The 20885-nt window shown below is 38.7% G+C and overlaps 1 protein-coding gene across 2 annotated transcripts; it reads right to left on the bottom strand.

Moving 5' to 3' along the window:
• Positions 1-1860: 1860 nt before the first annotated feature.
• LOC108411299 (cell division cycle-associated protein 7-like) lies at positions 1861-19681 on the bottom strand. Of its 2 annotated transcripts, none has more exons than XM_037532463.1 (9): positions 19616-19681; positions 19408-19527; positions 17392-17700; positions 15213-15302; positions 14877-15017; positions 14289-14432; positions 3474-3623; positions 2923-3059; positions 1861-1926 (listed from the first exon to the last, which is right to left on the bottom strand). In XM_037532463.1, exons 1-9 carry the CDS (start codon positions 19649-19651, stop codon positions 1920-1922), a joined length of 1134 nt encoding a protein of 377 aa, XP_037388360.1. In that variant the 5' UTR covers positions 19652-19681; the 3' UTR covers positions 1861-1919. The 2 variants fall into 2 exon arrangements, with proteins under 2 accessions (XP_037388360.1, XP_017538279.1); XM_017682790.1 differs by lacking the exon at positions 1861-1926 and adding an exon at positions 2586-2746.
• Positions 19682-20885: the final 1204 nt, after the last annotated feature.

Genomic DNA, 20885 nt, shown 5'->3' with positions numbered 1-20885 from the left:
CTCATATTAGTCATACTCCTGAGCAGAACTAATTTTGTCTCTTTACTCTTCCTGAGATAATGACTGCCCTCCCACCCTGCTGAACGCTGTTGGAAGACTGACCATCAGGGCCTCCTTCTCACCATCATCAACCCGTTCTCCTGTTCATTTGTGCCAACTGCAACACCCTCAATTACATCACTGTGCCATCCAGCTATACCAGCATTGAGATAGGATGGGACAGTTTCAGCTCACTCCCATTTTTCATAAAGACTGTCAGAAACTGCCTCTATCAGTGCAGTTTTGAAAGCTTTACCATCCAGTCTTCAAACAGAGATCAACTTAGCTTATTAAATTGTCAATACTGTTTGACCAGAGGAACCCTCACAAGGGTCTCCCCTTGTGAATCTTGGTTCCTCCTAAGGTTTCTTCCTCCAGACTGCGGGAGTTTTTCCTTGCCATCATCACCTCTGGCTTGCTCACTGGGGGATACATGTTAAGTTTGTTTTCAAACTTCTGTTTGAAAAGCGCTATACAAATATACTTGAATTGACAGCTCCACCCCGCGTGGGGAAGACAGTTCTTTCAATGCCAGCAGAGAAAAGCAGAGGAACCATGTTTTCATTGTTATTACTGTGGAAGCAGTGAACATTTCCTGGCAGGGTGTAGAGCCAAGGGGAAGAGAGGCACCGTTAAATGGAAACCGGTTGCTTCGACGGGACAAGGAGTAACTGATCCTGTTGTGTCCCACCAGTGTGCTAGCTGTGGTACGGAAAGAGCAAATGCCAGGTGCTCCAAATACAAAGTGGTGTATTATTACTCAAAAATGACAGGTAGAACATTAGGATAAGCATCGCAAGTAGTGTAGAGAGATATCACATGCCCAGCCCTATCCACCTGCTGATATTCAAGTGGCACAATGTCGTGTCAACTGGCATTCCTCTGTAACTTCACTGGTAGGTAGACAGTGCCTTGTGGAATGTTTCTTACAAGGGTAAGAAAGTGAGGCTTTGTGGGACACAGGCTCTCAAGTCTTTGATGAAGACTGGAAAAGTAGATACATCTCCAAAGCAGTTATAAGAGATATGACTGAGGCAGTAGAAGCACCTAATGCACTAAAAGTAACAGCTAATGGATCCAAGTTGCTATACACAAGGTGTGTTGAGATCACTTTCAAAGTGTTGATGCTTACTCACTATCCCAGATGCCAACAGACATTGAGGATGTTATGAGAGAATGTAGTGAAGAACTATCATCAGAATCTGTGAGTGCAACAGTTCAAGCTGTTGCTTGAAGCTGTCCAGGGTGCATCCTGCCTTCTGCCTGATTACCGCTGGGATAGGCTCCAGCACCCCCACGCGACCCTGAGGGAGAAGCGGCTTAGAAAATGAATGGATGTTAATTAAAATGGAACGTGAATTTAAGCCACAGTTTAGATGTATTGCCCCTACTTCAATGAAGATGTGGTTCACAGATGCTGTCATTGCCATAAGCTGTTAAAGTGGAAAAGAAGGGGGATGAGTTTATTACAGGTCTTGGTAGAAATGTCTAATTTTGAAGGGGAGTGTATCCCATAAAAAAATAATGCAAATATAACAGCACATTGACTCATTGTTAAAATAATTACACATCTTAATGGACATTTAAAGGACGAGTGTTATTGTGCAATAAGAAATTAGTGTGGTAATAGGAAAGGGTTAAAGTGTTAATTCTTATTCATAGTTGATATAGTATTTATGTCTGTGGCAGCTAGCTATAAGGGAAGATTTTGGGTTTAAGTCTATTGGCCTTTATCAAAGCATTTTGGTTCCTGTAAAAGAAAAAAAAAAAAAAAAAAATTTGTCTTCAGGTATTGGCTTATATACTGGATTGAAAAGATTATCGATGATTGATTGCTCATGCCTGTGGCAGCCAAGAGGGGGCGCTCTCGTTGTGCCTCTTCATTCACTATAAAGACAGAAGAGACGGCACAACTGAGAGTTTGTTCTTTAATTATCTTCCCTTTTACAGGTAAAACACACAAAAACACTTCTTTCTTAGAAAGAGTCCTAACGTGTGACCTGTGATGGAAAAGCGCTTTTTGTATGTAGTTAAATATGTTTGTTGTTGTGAACGGTGAAAGAGCCAAGAGCATAAACCCCCATGGGTCAGCAGAAGACCACAAGGCACGCTGCATCTGATTAAAATGGTGTGTGCCAATGCCAAATACAATTTTTTTTTTTTTTTTTAACTAAAAGTAGTAACCTACATACTTCTGAATGTCAGATTGCAATCGTTGGAACATAGTAATTTATGCCTTATTGTAGTAGTATTCTGGTTTATAAGAGTTTGTGTGAATGGTTTAGAGGAAAAATAACAACTGACATGTTAATCCAATCTTTCCTGTCATGAGCTTGCTTGTTTTTGTTTTTAATGATTTCATGCAGATAAAAGTATGAATGGAAAATACTGAATTTGGCACATTTGCCATTTGAAACTATGTAAGCATAAGTTAGATGTACATCTTGTACTTGTACAATATGGATGTGAGATTCATGCACCATAAAGACAGAAGAGACAGCACAACAGAGTTTGTTCCTTAATTATAATAAAATAATTAATGCTTGTTGCAGTTATGTTGTATTTTATTCAATGAACTAAATTAAAATGACAGCAAAGGGCATTGCATCCAACTATTCAAATCACAAGTTTAAACATTTCAGAAGTAGAAATGGTTATGCTTTCCTCTTAAACATCTTCATCTGTAGTGTTCAGCTTATTATGAAGACTAAGAATTAGAAAGAAATTTGAAAAGAAGGGAAAAAAAACCCAAAAAAAAAAAAAAAAAAAAAAACCCAAAAAAAAAAAAAAAAAAAAAAACAAACACACATTTCAGAAATCACTCATGGAATTCAAAATGACAACTTAGGACCATTTCTAGAAAATTCCAAATTTATAAATCACCTGCAGAGGTAGGAGTGAACATCAGAAAAGCCATGGTATTGCGCCAGGGGAAACAGAATGCCAGTGGGACAGCGACCATTGCGCTGCCGACAAAAGCTGCAGTTGCAGATACCACGACAGGGAGGGCACTGCCATTGCTGTAAAAGTCAAAACTTGTATCAGAAGAAGACACGTCTAACCCCACATGAAAATGAATAAAATCACATAAATGAAAAACTGAAGCTGAAAGTGATATATAAAATTATATAAAAAAAGTGTAGGCTTGGCCCAACACAGCAATTTTAACATCTACAAAAGATCTTGGTGGAGGATTACATTTTTAAAGCAAAGACTTCTTCACATGCATGACCCATCCTAACAAAAACATTGCAATCTTGCACTGCAGCAACCTGTCAGAGATGGAATATTGCTTTTTTTTTTTAAAATGATATAATGCCACAAAAGTATTGGTGTTTAACAGTCTAGCAATCACACCAAAAACTATGATGATTTTGATGATTGAGGTCATGATAGGAGAATTTCAAGCTGTCCCACCCCTCGCATTTACTGACCGGGTCAAGGAGGGCTGTCTTGACATCTTCGCCATATCGGTTACGAAGACACGGGCCACAAAATTGTCCCTGTATCCCACGGCAGTTCTCATTGCGGCAACAAGTCTTCGTGTCCAAGGTCTTCTGTCGACACTGATGACAGGTGGAGCCCTGTTATTGTATTTAAGGGGAAAAAAGTTCAGCACACAGTGATAGGCCAGAGAGAATTAGACATCCCTGAAACTGCTGACAGACAATCCATCCATCCATCCATCCATCCATCCATCCATCCATCCATCCATCCATCCATCCATCCATCAAGCCGCTTCTCCATCAGGGTCGCGGGGGGTGCCGGAGCCTATCCCAGCAGTCTCCGGGCGGCTGACAGACAATATTACAGCAAAATAATTTACTTTTGGTAAACAACACAGCAATGTGGTCAGCTAGACAGCTGGAGAAAAATCAGTGGATCGAGCTGTCAGAAGAAGATGGTGAATTCAGATTTGGGTCACTTTTACCTGCTGTGTAGTAAGGAAGTAGTGAACTTTTCATTTTCTTATTTTCTTTTGTGTATTTTATTTACAGAATACATTCTGATGAGGTACATATGAAAAACACTGCTCCTCGCTATTACTGGTTGAAAATGTTCATGTAATTCTATTAATACTTTTCATTAAAAATGTACTTTAACTATTTTTTACTATTTAAAATCATTATTTTGGCTCTCATCACCTACTGTGGTTTACTGCTGCTCCCATAATCCCACTGCCATCTCTAAATAGTCTAGTCTAAATAAGGCTTTAGCAGAAACTTCACAGGCTATGCACTAGTTTCAAAAATATTCCTAAACAAGTAACTATACTGAATGCTGCCTTTACAAAACGTAACTTTGACTGAATACATATGAAATACAGACAGACACCTAATTTCTGTATTATATAATACTTGTATTCTGATACATCCCAACCCTGAGGAGGAGTTAGAGGTGGAGATCAACAGCACACAGAAATACATGAAAATGTACTGTGCAGCCCAAGTGTCTTGCTCAGTGATCCAGAGAGGTCACAAGTCTATGAGTAACAATGTCACTACAAGGTGTGCAGAAACAGTCAGTTACTGAAAATGTTTACAAGCAAAATTAGTGCATGGCAAAAGTTCTAGAGCTAGTAAGATTGTCATTCATAATGATAAAAGCAGTAGCAGGAATCGCACTGACCACCAGCAATTACTATGCAGCTGTGGAGTTGCTTCAGGACAGATTTGGAAGAAATACCACAAGTAGTGCACAGATCAACGTTACTAAATTTGAAATAATCGTCAGATAAAACAGCATGAAGGCAGCTCTGTGGTGAACGTTTGGAAAACTGTTTACAGGAATACATATGGTAGTGTGCTGTGCCTAGTATTTCTACAGATGATGTCCAACAGCATTGAGTAAATAGGACAAGCGTAGGCAAGAGCAAAGAATGAAGTGTGCTTGTGCTAATGAAATTTCCACAAAGAGCCCTTTAAAATCAAACAGATCCAACAGCTCACAAAGGGAGGCTCAATCAAGTCAAGATACTGTCATCCAGTGCAATGAAACCTAGGAATTAACATGCCATCTGCAGCTGCATTACACACTGCTAGTCATAATACCCCACAGTGCTGTTTGTTTTGTGATGGTACAGAGCAAGGCAAGGCAGAGCAGTGCCCTGAAACCAATGATCTGCCCAGAAGGGAGAGTTAAAAAAAAAACTAGGGCAATGCTTTGTGAGCCTAGGTCCCAAACAATGTTTTGTAAAGCCAAGGGCATTTCATGTGCCACATGTAGTGCCACAAGTTCAAATGCAGATGCCATCCCAGCGGAGTGAAAATTAAAAACAGGTCAACAGGAAGGATGATTGTTCATGATTTGCTGAATACTGCAAGTCTCAAAAAGCTTCATTTACAAGGACGAGGCTTAAATCACCAATACTGAGGCAAAGGCTACTCAACATCCACACAACTGGCTCTGCATCTCCAGTCACAATAAAATGCAATACTTATGGTAACTCTGGGGAAAATGTAGAACACAGAGCAAAAACATGAAACTAAGGCTTTTGAAACTTCCAGTATGCACTGCAATAAAGAAAAAAATCCAAGTGAAAATATAGCTGCAAGTGGCTATGAGTGGGTCCAGGAATGCAAAAGCACAAGAAGTTCTCATGTGCTTTGAGTCAAATAGGCCTAAAAAGGGCTAATGCAGAGTTTATCAACAGGCTTTCACTTGTCATGAACAACGAGCAGGGAGTTTTAAACCCAATATGTTTACATTTCAATTTACTGATCTACAAAAGGTTTGTAGAACATGCAATCATCAACATAGATGTCAAAAACATATGAATAATGGTGAAATATTCAGTCTTAGTTGTGTTAGCAAAATATTTTTTTTCCCTCCATGTCACAGCCTTTGATAAGCATGACAGAACCAATGCACTCATAAGGGCCCTTTTAACAAAAAGGACCTCTGTGAAAAGTTCAGAATTGGTCCAAAAGGTCTCCGTGTGTTACGAAAATTGATCAGGGCCCTCCAAAAAAATAAATTGTAGTATAATAAACTATAGTCTTTAAAATGTAAAATTCAAAATACCAGAGAAGTCCAATTTATGACATATGTAAAGTTATTCATACAATTGAACTGAATCAAAAGGACACCTCTTATTACAATGATACTGCAAACTCTACAGATAGAGAACACAAAGATTTTAGGTGTTTGAGTGCTAAAGCACCCCCTATGGGCCAAACAGAAAATTTTGGAAGCCATAGCAATTTAAGCTAGCAATGCCATGGCCACAATGATTAAGTGTTGGAGGGAGACCACAATGAGCAAAAAAATAAAAAGTGTGCTAGATAATTATTTACTTAGGGAGGCCACGGAGTATTTATAGACCTTTTTGAGAAGTTAACTTAAAAATTCCACAGACTAGTTTGAAAAGTACCATTTTCACACAGCTAACGATTGAGAGGAAAAACAAAAACAATGCACATTTTTAATACACTTAATGACAACTGTTTGGAACACTGCAAGACTGCATGAGATCATCCAAGTTGACCAAAAATGAAAATCTGTACAAGATTTTTATTTTTTTTTTATACTTTATTTTCTTTAATAGAAGTTACATTTTTCCAGAAGTATTTTGTCTGAAAAATCTGGGTAAGGAGTTATGGGGCTAAACACATGGTGCACAGTGTCCCCTTTAGGCCCATTGGGCTCATGTCGAGTGCCTAAGTAGCAGGAGGGATTAACCTATTAACCAAGATTCATGTCTCTAGGACTTATGGTCTGGGCGATTCGTTTTATCGGAGAAAAATAAAAATAAAAACTAACAAAAACAAAGTCCTAAGCACCATGTGCTTGGACCCTAAATATTCAGAAGTCATTTAAGAAAAGGTCTAGTGGCTAGCAGCCTGCAGATCTTCCACTAGGTGGCGTTGATTATCTACAGCTGTCAGCATTATTTGGTGCTGACTTTTACTGGCAAGCTGTGTCTGCCAAACTAAAAAGGTTGACGGAAATGCTAGTGGCTCTGGAGAGTATTTCGGCTGAACTGCACAAGGCCCAATTTCCAATATGACAAGCTTACTGTATACACAAAAGTCTAGATTAAGACACTCAAGTCTCACAACAGGTGGATGCATTATGTGAGGCATGGGGCATTGTTCATGAGAAAGAATACCTCAGAAGCTGAAGTTCTCTAAATCTTTGATAAGACTGCAGGCCATGTGAATGGACAGTATTAAGTTAAGTTATAAATGCAACATGACACCAGATTTACCTGACATTTTCAAGGTTGCAAATTGAAGGCCCGAGGAGAAAACTAAAGATGACCGTCACTACACAAAATACAATGACTTAATATGATTATCCACAGCAGGGTGTGTGAGAAGTAGTGTCAGACAACAATATAGCAACCAAGCAGACAAACACTGAAGTGTTACCTACCTTATGTAGAGAGGAGAAGTTATCATATAGGTATATGATTGCTTGTCACATGAACAGGGCTGTCCCCCTCAATGACTATCTACTTACAGAACCTGTACAGGATTTTATCTCAGAGCTACAGTGTGTTTATCAAGTTCGAACTACATTAGGTGGTCGTGTCCTCCGTGTCAGACACGACCAAAGCCTTTTTTCAGATTTCCTTAGCAGAGAGACACAGAAATGCAGCCACATTCCTATGGCTGAGTGGAATGCCTCCTAAAGACAGTGAAAATTAAAGTGTGTGTTATGAAAATGACAGTGGCATTCAGGGCTTCCAGCAAGCCCATTTCTGATCGCTGCTACAATCAGAAAGTAGCTCCCACAGTACAAAGTGCAAATGACCAGAGTTTTAGAAACACAGAGAATCACTATATGTGGATGATTTCATTGCAATTTCCTATGACAAATTAGGCCTACTATGTCACTTCCTAAGCAAAGAATATTCTCTCTACTGCTGGAATGAACCTGTGCAAGTAGAAGACTAACTCTATGAAATTGATGGTAAGATGGGTCCATTGTACTTTCTGCCCTAAGTGCACACGCTACAGTGCTTGAAGTCTTCGGGGTATTGTGGAGACCAGCAAAAGATGACTTCATACTTGATCTCAAAACAGCTAATGGAGATTCTGCAGGGCAGAGTGAGTGCAAAGAGAAGTGCACTCTTCTGAATGCATATTTGGCTCCATTGGTTTCCTCACTCTTTTCACCATCCGTGAAGTGCTTGTTCCAAGAAATATGGGAGAGAGGGATTTGCTGGGATGCAGTTACCTTTGGAACTTGTACAAAAAAGTGGCAGCAGTGGTGTGTGGAATTACTTCAGCTTCACTTAGTGTCCATTCTAAGTTCATATCAGATTTATATGGAGCAGACTAGAAAGTACAGCAAGCATAGTATTTCCTTTGATGCCAGCAAAAGAGCCTCCACTGTAGCATACCTGCAAGAACAGACTGTAAGTGGTGAAAACCTCACAAGATGGTAGCATCAAAAGCCAGAAAAATCCCACTGAAGAATATCACTTTGCCATGGCTGGAGATAATGGGAGCATGAATTGGTGCTAGACTGGAAGACAACCTGCCAAAACCCATGAAACAGAAAAGAGTCAGATCAATCTGAGGAAATATTCAATGATAGGCTATCTGTTTGCAGGTTTCCATTTCGCACTGAACACAATCCATGACAAGCCTGAGTTTCTCACAAATCCATAAATCCATCACACTGTGACGAAAAAACCCTGTTGATATTATGTAGTGCTGTGAACACCACTTTGGAGAAATTAGTTTCCGAAAGGGGGGTGGGTCCATTACAAAGAGGGTACTGCACTCACAAGAAATCCACAGTCCACTTTGTTGAATACCTAAGCAAACAAACATTGCAAGAAAAAGTAAATATTTACAAAAATCTCGACGACAACGACAACGACAACGACAACATTAGTGATTCCTTTAGCCCTGCAGTTAAAATCCAGCAATTGCTTCCTCACTAGCCCCAGTGGTCTGAAAGCTGCAAAGCCTCAAACTAAACCCAAATCAAAAAGAATCTCTCTATGGCTGGAATCTCTTCTCACACTGGTCACTTTAAAACTTTAAACAGGTAAATACACTTAAATAAATTTGTCCATCACTGTCTTCTCTGCAGGTTTCCCACCCAAAATGACTGTGGATCCTTCCAGCCCCCTAAGAGGGTGCTCACACTACTACAGGAATCAGGTAAGGAATAAACTAATACAATGTCTTATGGGATACAGTGCTTAAAACACTTGGGAATGAGGAATGAGGCATGTTTCTCACTAAATCACACCTTCCTACAAGAGAACTGATATGAAGTATTTTCATACATAGCCACAGGTGGTGGAGTGGACCTCCATTCCTGCTAATGCACATGGACCACAGCAAAGCCAAGAATTTCCAGTTTAGGTCAATTCTTTAAGATCCAAGTTTCAGGTTGCAGATCAACTAAGCACCAGTGACAAAACACCTGAGACACTTAAATCTGAACAAGTACAGCAAGCTGAAGACAGTGCTCAAGTAACAGCATGGATGATTAGGTTTGTTGTCAAAGCCTGCACTAAAACAGTGGAAAGCTAACGGCTGAGGAGTTTTTTGCAGCTGAAACATACTGGACCTGAATCATACAACAGCAAAGCTTCAGTTAATAATAAAAAAATAAAATAAAAAAAATCTTCTAAAATCAGGACAACCTGTTAAGAAGGACTCAAAGATAAAGGAAGCTCAGTGTTGGGGAAGACATCACTGGAAATCTGTACAGAATAACACTAAAGCAGAACATGTGAGAAAAAAAGTTCTGAGAGCCACGACTGATCACAAGAGCAATTCATTTATAAGTAGTGTTAGATTTTACAACAGTGGGCTTTCTCTAAGCTCTGAAGTGTTTCACTGCAAGAGGACTAGGTCACAAACACCCACAATGCAAAGACCAAGATAACTTTTTAAAAGGGATTGCAGGATCCTTCAGTCCCTTTCTTCCAACAGCTCTCTGTTGTCAGGTTACCAAAAAACAGCAATTGCTTGCTATGTAGGACTTCACTTAATTAACAACAGTTTGTGTAACAAACGTGTTAACAGAAGTGCATAGCCATGAAAGAGAAAATGTAGAGATATCATTATTCCCACTTAAACAATACAATCAGACAAATCAGCTGAACACAAATACACTCCTTTGCTATCCATATACACAACATCTGGACAGTGGAAGAGTGAAAAGTAATAATAATAATAATAATAATAATAATAATAATAATTAATAAAATAACCCCATTGATCTAAATTCTTCTCAAGTTGTTCATGAAAATGAATTTTTATATTTCTTTTTTGAAATATTGGTTAATTAGTAATACAGATACAGCATACACGATTTCTGTGGTAGAATGGACTTTTTTTTTTTTTTTTTTTTTTTTACATTTATGGCATTTTGCTGATGCTCTTATCCAGAGTGAATTACAATTTGATCATTTTACACAGGTAGGCCAAGGTGGTGTTAGGAGTCTTGCCCAAGGACCCTTATTGGTATAGTGTAGGGTGCTTGACCTGGTGGGGGATTGAACCCCAGTCTACAGCGTAGAAGGCATGTATTCCTTACCCCCATAGAGCTTTGTAGCTACATTACTGGAAGTAGTAATTTGCCCCATCTTGCATACATTCATCTGGAGGCCATTTCAAGTTTCAAGAGGATTTAGTCATTTCAGTTCAGACATAATCTAGGATTGCAATAAGTGAGCATCAAGTGAGCATGGTGTCATGTAGATGTGTATGGGTGTATGTGGGTATCAGTTCAGCCTGTGGGGGTTGAAGAATCTGATGAATTGTATTCATCATAATGGAAGGAAGACAGATCCTGATCTTTTCAGCTGTCCTCAGTATTCACTGAAGGATCTTGCAGTCAGAGGCAGTGCAATTCTCACACCAGGCGGTAACAGTTCTTCAGGATGCTCTCTATAGTTCCTCTTTAGAAAGTGGTAAGGATGGTGGATGGGAAATGAGGTTTCCTTAACTTCCACAGGAAACAGAGACACTTTCAAGCATTCTTGGATATGAAACTGAGGTTCAGGGTCCAGGTGAGGTACTCCAAAAGGTGAATACCAAAGAACTTGGTGTTTTTAAAGACAAAGATTGTTGACTTATGACCGCCCTCAATTCAGCTATTAGTTGCAACACCTCCTCTCTGTATGCAGACACATTGTTTTTGCTGATGAAACCAAGCACATCTGCAAATTTTAAGATGTAGTTTTAACTGTGAGCTGCTGTCATGAGTCATTACAGTGAACAGAGGTGGACTGGGTACACTGCCTTCAGGAGCTCCTGTGCTCAGTGTAATGCTGCTTCTGATACAGACTAAGGTCTCCTTTAACACTCCAGGGTACAAATTAAAAAACCATGACTTGTACCACAATTATGTTTGCTGAAAAGACAGACATTTGAAAGATATTGTCTCAATTTATTGACAATAAATAACTTGCTTTGAAGTAAAACATTTCTGGTATTATTTTAGTATCCTTTTAAAATATGAGCTCAGCACAATTAGATATTCACATTCAATGAGCAGTTAAACTAGAGGAAGATAAAATGGGGAAAATTAAATCAGAATTAACAATTATAATAATGGACAATTATTTGGAGTACAATTTGAAAATGTATTTTCACAGTAAACAACAGGAGCTGCCAGGCTCTTGCCAGGGATGGGGGGGGGGGGGGGGGTAGCTATGTAGCATGCTACTTTTTGTAGTTAACTGCATGTTTGTAGCCAGTAGCTGTAGGTGCTACAGTTTTATTAAATGTAACTAAAAGCCGTAGCACCTACAAATTTGTGTAGCTACAGTGATTTTCGCTATAATTCCGCTACAGGCTTTAGGCAATCCACGCAAAATGTGAACCATAAAACGTAATCATTAACAGGGCTGGTGGCGACTGTGCAATCCTGACTGAGCCGTGAACAGTTCACCCCTAACTAGAAGGCTTAGCTCAGGGACCGGCAACCAAAATGTTAAGAGCCATTTTGTCTGGTCAACAAAACAGAAACCACCTTTGGAGGCACAACATTGTGTCCGTTTTTTATCTTGGCTGCCAGTACGTTTCAGTATGTGCTAATGTCCTAGTACAGGCTAAAAATTAAATGAAAACTTATACTTACTTTAACCCTTTACCCTTTAGCTCAGTTGAAGCCGCTTTTCTCAAATCCAATTCTTCCACAAGTTTCTTGTAAAATGTCTCAATCTTTGACTTTTTACCAGCAAAGGAGGATTGTTATTTTACCTAGAAATCCATGGAGCTGCAACAGTGGAGAGATTATCCAGCTGCACAGGCCTGATTTTCACTCCAAACAGAACAAGGGTCAATGATGAGGATTTTAAGGCTAAAGTGTTGAAGTTTAACAAAGGACTCTGAATGTCATGTCTGTACATATCCTGGTGAAATGTTTAAATTAGCTCAACAGTTGACAACACTTTGCATTAAGTTGTTTGATTTGTACACATTTATTTTATAAGGAAATACCATTATATAAAGGAAAAACCAGAAAATGATACACTTTGCCTTTAGTCTTAATTTTTCTTGGATATCACACCTTTGGTTGTGCTTGTTTACACTTAAACTAACTCTTTGATTATCTTTTTGTAGATTTGCAGCTTTTCTATTGTATGTTTCTTTCTGGCACACGATTAAATGCAGTGTCTTGTTCACACAGTCAGTTGGGCTTGATAGGTGTGTCAGGTGGAGATTCACAAACATTGAAAATTTTGAAAGCAGCTAAAACCTAGTGCACAACTTTCAAAAAGTAGCCACTACTTTTTCTGGAAAAGTAGCTAAATTGTAGCTAGCTACAACTTTTAGAAACCTTGCTACAAAAGTAGCTAACTACAAATTTTTCAGTAGCTATCCCAATCCTTGCCCTTGGCATAGCCAAACCGATTGACCAAAAATTGACCAGCCCCTACCTACTTGATGGCAATGGTGAAATCTTGAACTGTACCACGAGTCCTTTGAGCTACAAGTACAGCTCAGCTTGACCCGCCATCCTTCAAGGCGCGTGGAAGACAAGCGTCGAGAATGTTCTCTGTACTGGCACCCAAGTGGTGGAATGAACTCCCACTGGCTGTCCATACAGCAGAATCTCTTGCTGTCTTCAAACACAGACTGAAGACACATCTCTTTACACAGCAGTTAAATGAGCACTGAATTAAGTATTGTTTGCAATATATTGTGCTGCACTTTTAAATAAAATACAATTTTATTGTATTGCACTGTGTATTGTAGTTTACTGGTATTGTATTGCATTGTATGACAGAGTTCTGTGTTCAACTCATTTTTTCTGGATATTTACAGTGACTTGTTTCCAGCAGTACCTGAGATCAGGACTGTCTTTGTTAGTTACCAATAGGTTAGAGAAAGATACTCTCTCTAGATAGACAAAGTACTTCTTGTAAGTCGCTCTGAATAAGAGCGTCTGCTAAATGCTGTAAATCTTAATGTAAGCACAAAGCATTTTGACTCGAAATTCTGATGCTGTCTATTTTCACTAATCCTACTCCTTTTTATTTTCATCTGTTATTTCATCTCATCGCTTTCAGCTGAATTGCTCAGAAAAGGTAGGAGCTGACTGGTTTGTTGCAGAGAACTGCAAGCCGTTTGGCTAAGCATTACATAAGCTTTTTATTCCTTCTGTTCTCAATCAAACTACATATTTATGATCTGCAAGGTAAAATCTTAATATTATTGCTTTACTAAAATGTTTCCTTCTAGGCTTTCTATGTGTCTTAAGTCTTTAAAACAAATTCACACCTGGTTTTAAAAAAGCAAAGAAAATTCACAGAAATTGCCCAGCGCAAGATGCTCAAACTATTAAATTAAGTGGAATATGTGATCAGCCTCACTCCCAACATCTCCACCTATTTTTTCCCCACTCTGTTTTGCATGGCCTTTATTCAAATGTGAGGGAGATGTCTAAATTTTTACCAATAAGTTTTGAATTACAATAACTTGACAATTATGACCACTATACAACTCAAACTGAGTAATCCAGCATTTCTACACCATGCAAACCAACTTGGTTTACGTTTAAAACTTGCACAAGGAATTAAGGAGCTGTTGAATTGAAACCAAATCATGTGAACGTGAGATCTAGCTGTATTTGGTACCTTACAGTTGAAGCAAAGCTCATATCCACTTGAATCTCTAAAATATGCCATGAAAGGCTAATCGTGAGATAATTCAGAGGAAATAAGAGTGCTTTTCCTAGGTTTTGAGAACACCAACCATGTAGGGTGTGTGTAGCATTTAAAATCACAGCTACCAACAAACCACCGAAATATTCCAAATACTTACAGTAACACGATTATAAATCTTTTCTGTCATGCTGGTGGCCACCAACTGAAGCTCATCCTCGGTGATCTCTTTCACTGGTCGTACAACATGTGATTTGCCTTGACTGGGTCGTAGACATTCCCGTCTTTGCAGTTTGGCATGGACCTGTTATACAAGAAAACGGGACTAAAAGGATGTTGTGAATGCAGTGCGACTAATGTCAGGTTATCACATATGTTTTACTGTGTTTTGTTTTAATTTTGGGTTAAATAAAAATGTTTCCTACTTTTTTTTTCCCCCCTGACATTTTAAATAATAATAAAAATTAAAAAAAAAAAAAAAAAAAAAAAAAAAAAAAACACACACACACCACACAATATCTTGTACTTCATGGCGGTTGCGCAATTTCGGAAATGAGACTACTATGGGAAGAAAACCATAACTGTTCATTACTGAAACTTTAAACTCACTGATAAGCCTGTTGACTCCGAAACACAACTTTATAACTACTTGCATACAGCAACTTCTCTCTGTCCACATTGTAGCCCCACAGACAGAAAACTAATCTATGAAGAAAAACAAATGATAAAGCAACTGCAGCCTACACACCTTTATTAGTTCTTCTTCCAAACTCATTTCCAGCTCACTGCTGCCTTCAGCAGTAGAGAAGTCATCAGCTCCCATCGAGCGAGTTACTCTCCTAGATCTTCGTTCTGGATTGCGTCGCGCCTCTGAAGAGCGAGGAACAGGCTAATCATGAAAAGGGTAGAAGTTAATATTACATTTTCACAGTGAAACAAGCCTAGCACATATGTTAATGGCTAATGCATGATTAGAAAAATATATATACATATATAGTATAGAAGTGGTAGTACAGGATTGCTAAAAATTACAACCTACAAACAACCAAACGTTTAACATCTTAAGTTACTTTCTTTAACCTACAGCAGAGCGAGACTCCTTTTTACGAGCATGTCCTGTGTTCTTCTTTAAGGCCCCAGGCATTTTCTGGATGTCATCCATCAGCTGAGCCAACTAACCAAACCACATTTAAGGCAAGAAACATAATTCAAATGTTAATATTTACATATAAAAAGTCACACCACTTGCTGAAAATACCTGGTTCACAATTTACATTATTTGTGTAAGGTACTTTCTTGCAGAACATACAACAGACATACGTACACATTTTTGTCATAAAAGGGTTAGCAAATAACTAAGAGGCAAAGATGTAAAAAGAACTAAAACAAGGTGTTATTAGGAGAAAGAGCACACTGAAAAGCTACTCTACTTTCAACCTGGGAAAAGGAAAATGAAACTACAAACTGCTGGAGGTGCCACTGTTTTTAATATCATTTAACTTTTCCTGGGTTCAAAGTCAGCTGAATTTTAATTTTTTTGCCATTTTGAACTGAACATGTCACTTTACACAAGTCAGACATTAACTTAGGACTTGACATTTGTAGGCAAGAAATGTCAGCTCCAGCAGTGACAATAAGCTGTAAAAGCACCATACACATTTTATTTGAATGCCCCCCCCCTGTATTAAAGATTACAGTCTTTAATGTAAGAGCACAAAGTCCAGGCTAAATGGAGCAAGTCAGAAACAGGAGCGCACACAAATCAAGAAAAGAGGGACACTGAAGGCAGATAAACAAAAAGTGCATGCTTCAGACGCGGCACAGAGATTTACTGTGCTCACTTCTGAAATTTCTGCTCGCTTCATAATTACAGCAGGGCTTTGTAGGCGATTACAGTTGTAATCCCTCTCTCTCATTCATATTATTTTTATTTTTATTATTACTATTTACACACACTTACACACATCTCATGATATAGATCCCCATGAACCCTCACAGAGCAGGTATTATTTGGGTGGTGGATCATTTTCAGCACTGCAGGAACACTGATGTGGTGGTGGTGGTGTGTTGTGCTGGTATGAGTGAATCAGACACAGACCCTAATAATTATATTAGGGTCACTGCTGGACAGTTTGTTATATAGAGCCAACAGTGTCCTGTGGGCAGCGTCCTGTGACCACTGATGACGGACCAGAGGACAACCAACACAAACTACGCAGAAGCAGATGAGCTTTACAGCTACAAGGTAGCCTGACTAGGTAGGAGTGCCTAATAGAGTGGACAGTGAGTGGACACAGTGTTTAAAAACTCCAGCAGCACTGCTGTGTCTGATCCAGTTGTACCAGCACAACACACAATAACACATTATCACACCTGTATTACTGCAGTGCTGAGAATGATCCAATGGAAAATTACTGATGAGATAAAAAGTATATAAAATAATATCCAAATAAACAATAATGAATCATTAAAACATGATTAAAACTTCCTTTAATTCTACTGTATCTACACTGGCTTTACCCACATATAACACATGCATGTAGCATTGTGAGGTGCTATTCTTTTATCGCTGCCATTGTTGAAGACAATGCTGGAAAAACATAGCTCTTGTGATGCAGATTGAAAATTCATGTCCAGCTGTTTAACTTTTTTTTGTTTTGTTTTGTTTTTTGCAAGATGTCATCAAGGCTGGGAAACAGGTTATATTATTGGTATTTGTACAATGTGTTTTTTAATAAACCTTTTATTAATCGTTCAGCTAATTAATTGACTTCACACATTTGAGTTTTAATCAACTATTTCTTTAATAAACTAATGCAACACTGAAATCAGACGTTGGATGTGTGTGTAATTCAGATAATTCAAACTGGAAAAATCCACTCACAACAAATTCAGTTAGTCACACGCTGAAGTCGAAAGTTCAAGTAATCAGCTACCAAGCCTTGGTCGCTGATGTATCCTGCTGTAATTATGAAGTGAGCAGAAATTTCAGAATTGAGCAAAAAGTGAAACGCGAGCTGAAATCAGTGAAGCGAGCGCAGGGTGCAATAAGTGAGCACACTAAACCTCCGATGTGCTATGTCTGGAGCGCGCATTTCCCGTTTCCCCGCTCTCAGTGTTGGTCTTTGGCTCAGTTTTCTTGATTATCCTTGTCTTTGTGCTCTCACATTAAAGACAGTAATCCCACTCAATAAACCCTGCTGTATATTACTGCAAATTTGATTATAGCAAACGCATAAGACGAATTATACTCTGGCACATACCATTGCTTTGTTTGCTTGGATATTCACAGCTCTCTTTTCAAGAAATGACTCGTCAGAATCAGATTCAGATTTAAAGGGAGATGGAGGTTTCTTCTGAGTGTTCTTTGGTGCATCATCCACCTCCAATTTTACATGATTTTCAGACCCAACAGGTTTCATTACTGTCTTCTTTCCCCAGGTATCTTCATCTTCACTGATATTAGGAAGTGAGCGGGGTCGCAAGGCTATTCTCAGAGTAAATCCCACATGAGCTGGTTTCTTAGGTGAGACCTGCTCAGTACTTCTACCATCACAGTCAGACTCTGAATCCTAGAAAAGCAGTTATGAGTCAGGTCACATGTAAGCATATTGGTGCACCGAAAATATTTGGCGTTGTCAAATACATGAAGGAAATTGAATTAGGAATACATAAACTGAGGCATGAAGCATGGAGCTTTGCACATGCGCTCTGTATATATGACTAAACTCATTAAAAGCTGACGCTCGCTGTATAGCACTAAGGCTAAACATGATAATGTAATGACATTTTCCTAGCAATCATGGAAAAAAGCATTCAAATATATTTAGGATCTGCTTACATTGTCAATGTCATCGAGAATCATTTTAGTCTCAGAATTGTTGTAGCTAATAATTTACCTGGTCAGTCATCTATCCAACACTAGCCACGTTTGCATGCAGCCTAATAATCCGTAAATAATCCGACTAATAGCTCAATCGGAATAGAATACGTCCAAGTAAACACCTTAATCGGAATAGTGTAGTCCGATTGAGGCCATTCTGAATACATCTATCCGATTGAACATGGTGGGTAAACTTCTAAATAATCCGTTAAATAGAAGAATAATATCCGTGTAAAAGCCTGAATCCGATTACACTCCAATAGGAGCGTGTAAGTACGTTCTGCGCATGAGCGACGCGTCATCGTGAAAGGTTTATACCGTTCAACATGGCGGAGCAGAAACTGATCTGCAGAGGAGACGAAGTTTATGCTCTGAGCTTTAAAAGACGGCGGTGGGACGGACGTCCACCTTATGTGTCTCAGAACAGGACGTCTTCCTCTCGCCGCTTCCTTTACAAGTGCATGTGAAGGACGATTCCCTGAGTCTGACATCAGTTTAAAGCAAATTAAAACATAAGTGCGCTAACTGGAAACTCATCTCTCGCTGACTGGACCTCACGTGATGTTGGCTGTCATGGTAACGTTTACTCTATGCGGGACTCCACGCATGCGCGTCATTTTGCATCGGATTACTTGTAGTGAGCTGTAAACGAAGATTTTCATCAGATTGTTGAATAGAGTGAGCATATAAACACCTCAGTCTGAATCTGTAATCCAACTGTTTTCAATCGGATTGGCAAAAAATCTTTGGGCAAAGGGCAATCTTTTAACTCATTCAGTTTAAGGTTAGCTGATAGGTGGTCGTTATTTTCTACGCGGTGTAAATCATTTTCTTCTCAGTAGATGATGCTGGCAGAGAACTTTACACTGAGAACTTATAAACAGCTATATTTTCTAGCTTCAGATAGCATATCCACACCTACTCCGAGTTCACATGTCTGCCACGTTAAGACAATCGTGTTTCATAAAGTTAGCAGGGTAAATGATATACAGTCCTCTCATCCAGTAATTTTTACTTAGTAACTAGGCAAAACGCTAAAGTGTAACTATGGTTACCATGGAATAAACGTTTCTACGGAGCGTCGACTATCTTGTTTACACCAGAGCTGCTTTCTTTTCCTTTCTTCTTTTGAAGTACTTACGAAAATTCGAATAAGAAGCCAACTTCTACTTCGTTTATGGCCATGCATGCATAAGAGGAAGCAGACCAATCTACAAACAACGTCCTTTTTCACGCACCACAGAAAAGAGTGAAGATTCTGAAGAAAATAGCAGTTTGATGTAGCCTAGCTAGCGTTAAAGAACATCTCCAAACTAATCCATTTCATCTAACCTCCAAGGAGCACGATTAAGCTACAGTATGAACACGCACATATCACCACAAACAGCTGACTAACCTTAAAGTTACAGTCACTTAGTTCGCCATCGGAAAATCCAAGAAACGTCACATCATTTTCCGAATCTTCATCAAAAATATCCACAAGCTCTTTATATGTCTCGGGCATTCCAAAGGATACCTGAGAAAGAGAGAATAATTGCGTTAAAATATGGAATTTACTATGTGAAGCTAAACTAGCAGTTGTTTCATTGAAATCACTCAACGACCTTTTCCATGCCGTTTGCCGGTAGCGCTCCAAACATGAACCAGAGCCGGCTTGAGGGCGGTCCTAATATAGCTCACCTGCTTCTACTCAATTACTGCCTGCTGCCTATGTTAAAAAATGTCAGCTAATTGGCTTATCTGTTGTAATGAGGTAATTATAATATAATTTAATATAAAATAATGTAACTTTTTTTTAAAATTGTGAACAACCTTTATATCACCAATGCAGCAGAGGAGAGTGATTATAACGCCACCTAAAGAAGAGAAATTGTAGCCTTTGACTTTGTGCTAGGCACAGAATTGACCATATCACATCAGTATGAAGCGCTGCTTTCTGTTTGCGCTCTGAGCTTGACAAGAAATGCATGGGACAGATACATTTTTTAAAATTATTTTTAATTAATTAAACACATTTGTATAAAACAGTATAAAGTAGAACAAATATAGTCATGTCAGATAACAAACTGCATGAACAAAAACGTAGTAATAATAAACAACAAAGTTTAAACAGTAAAAAACATGGGATAAAGCACATGTTCTTACAAACTAAAAAAGTTGCAAATATTCACTGTTTTAACAGGTTTTTGAGAGGGTAATGGAGGTTATGTATTGTTTAGCTTCTATTTCAAATTTGAGAAAATCTGGTTAGGAATGAATAAATTTACATTTATGAATATGACATTTTGTCAAAAGAGTGACCAAATTAATAATTTAATATCATTTAATTCTATAATTTGTATAATGTCCGAAGCAAAACATCATATTAACCAAAGCCAGATGAAAGTTAGGGTCAGTACAATCCATGTTGAACTTACACACATCCTTCCAGAGCTTTTTTGTGTTGGAGCAGTGCCACAACAGGTGTAGAAGAGTGACTGAATTTACATCACAGAAAGAACAGTCTGACATCCTTTTTGAATTTGGCAAGAAACTGGATACGATCTACATAGGCCAGATTCATAAAACGGGCCGCCAGGTTCACGGGACATCAGAAACAAGTGTTCAGAAATGCCGCGCTTGTCTCGTGATGCTGACGTAAATGTCAGTGGGATGATGTTTCAGTCGGCAATATTTTGGGTAATTTGAAGAAATCATAGATTCTTTATCTCATACAAATCAGTCAGTCAAATCACGCACATATTACATTACTTGACCTGCTTGAAAGGGGCACTATAAGTCCATTATCATAAGTTTTTGATAATCATTAACATTCAGGATCTTACAAGGCTCTCAAAACACAAACTTCACATTGCTTCAAGTTGTCCTTTGCTT

This window comes from Pygocentrus nattereri, chromosome 21 (assembly GCF_015220715.1).
Source record: "Pygocentrus nattereri isolate fPygNat1 chromosome 21, fPygNat1.pri, whole genome shotgun sequence".
NCBI lineage: Eukaryota > Metazoa > Chordata > Actinopteri > Characiformes > Serrasalmidae > Pygocentrus > Pygocentrus nattereri.
Note: the sequence above shows the minus strand (reverse complement) of the source record. Positions and strands in the feature narration are given on the sequence as shown.

What these genes read in the sequence shown, in the direction of transcription:
- LOC108411299 (XM_017682790.1), bottom strand. Translation starts at nt 19,651, where the DNA reads ATGTTTGGAGCGCTACCGGCAAACGGCATGGAAAAG. An exon ending in AAAAGGAGTCTCGCTCTGCT is followed by an intron (nt 15,018 to 15,212) that starts GTAGGTTAAAGA and finishes TTTCATGATTAG; the next exon opens with CCTGTTCCTCGCTCTTCAGA. An exon ending in TGGAAGAAGAACTAATAAAG is followed by an intron (nt 14,433 to 14,876) that starts GTGTGTAGGCTG and finishes CTTGTATAACAG; the next exon opens with GTCCATGCCAAACTGCAAAG.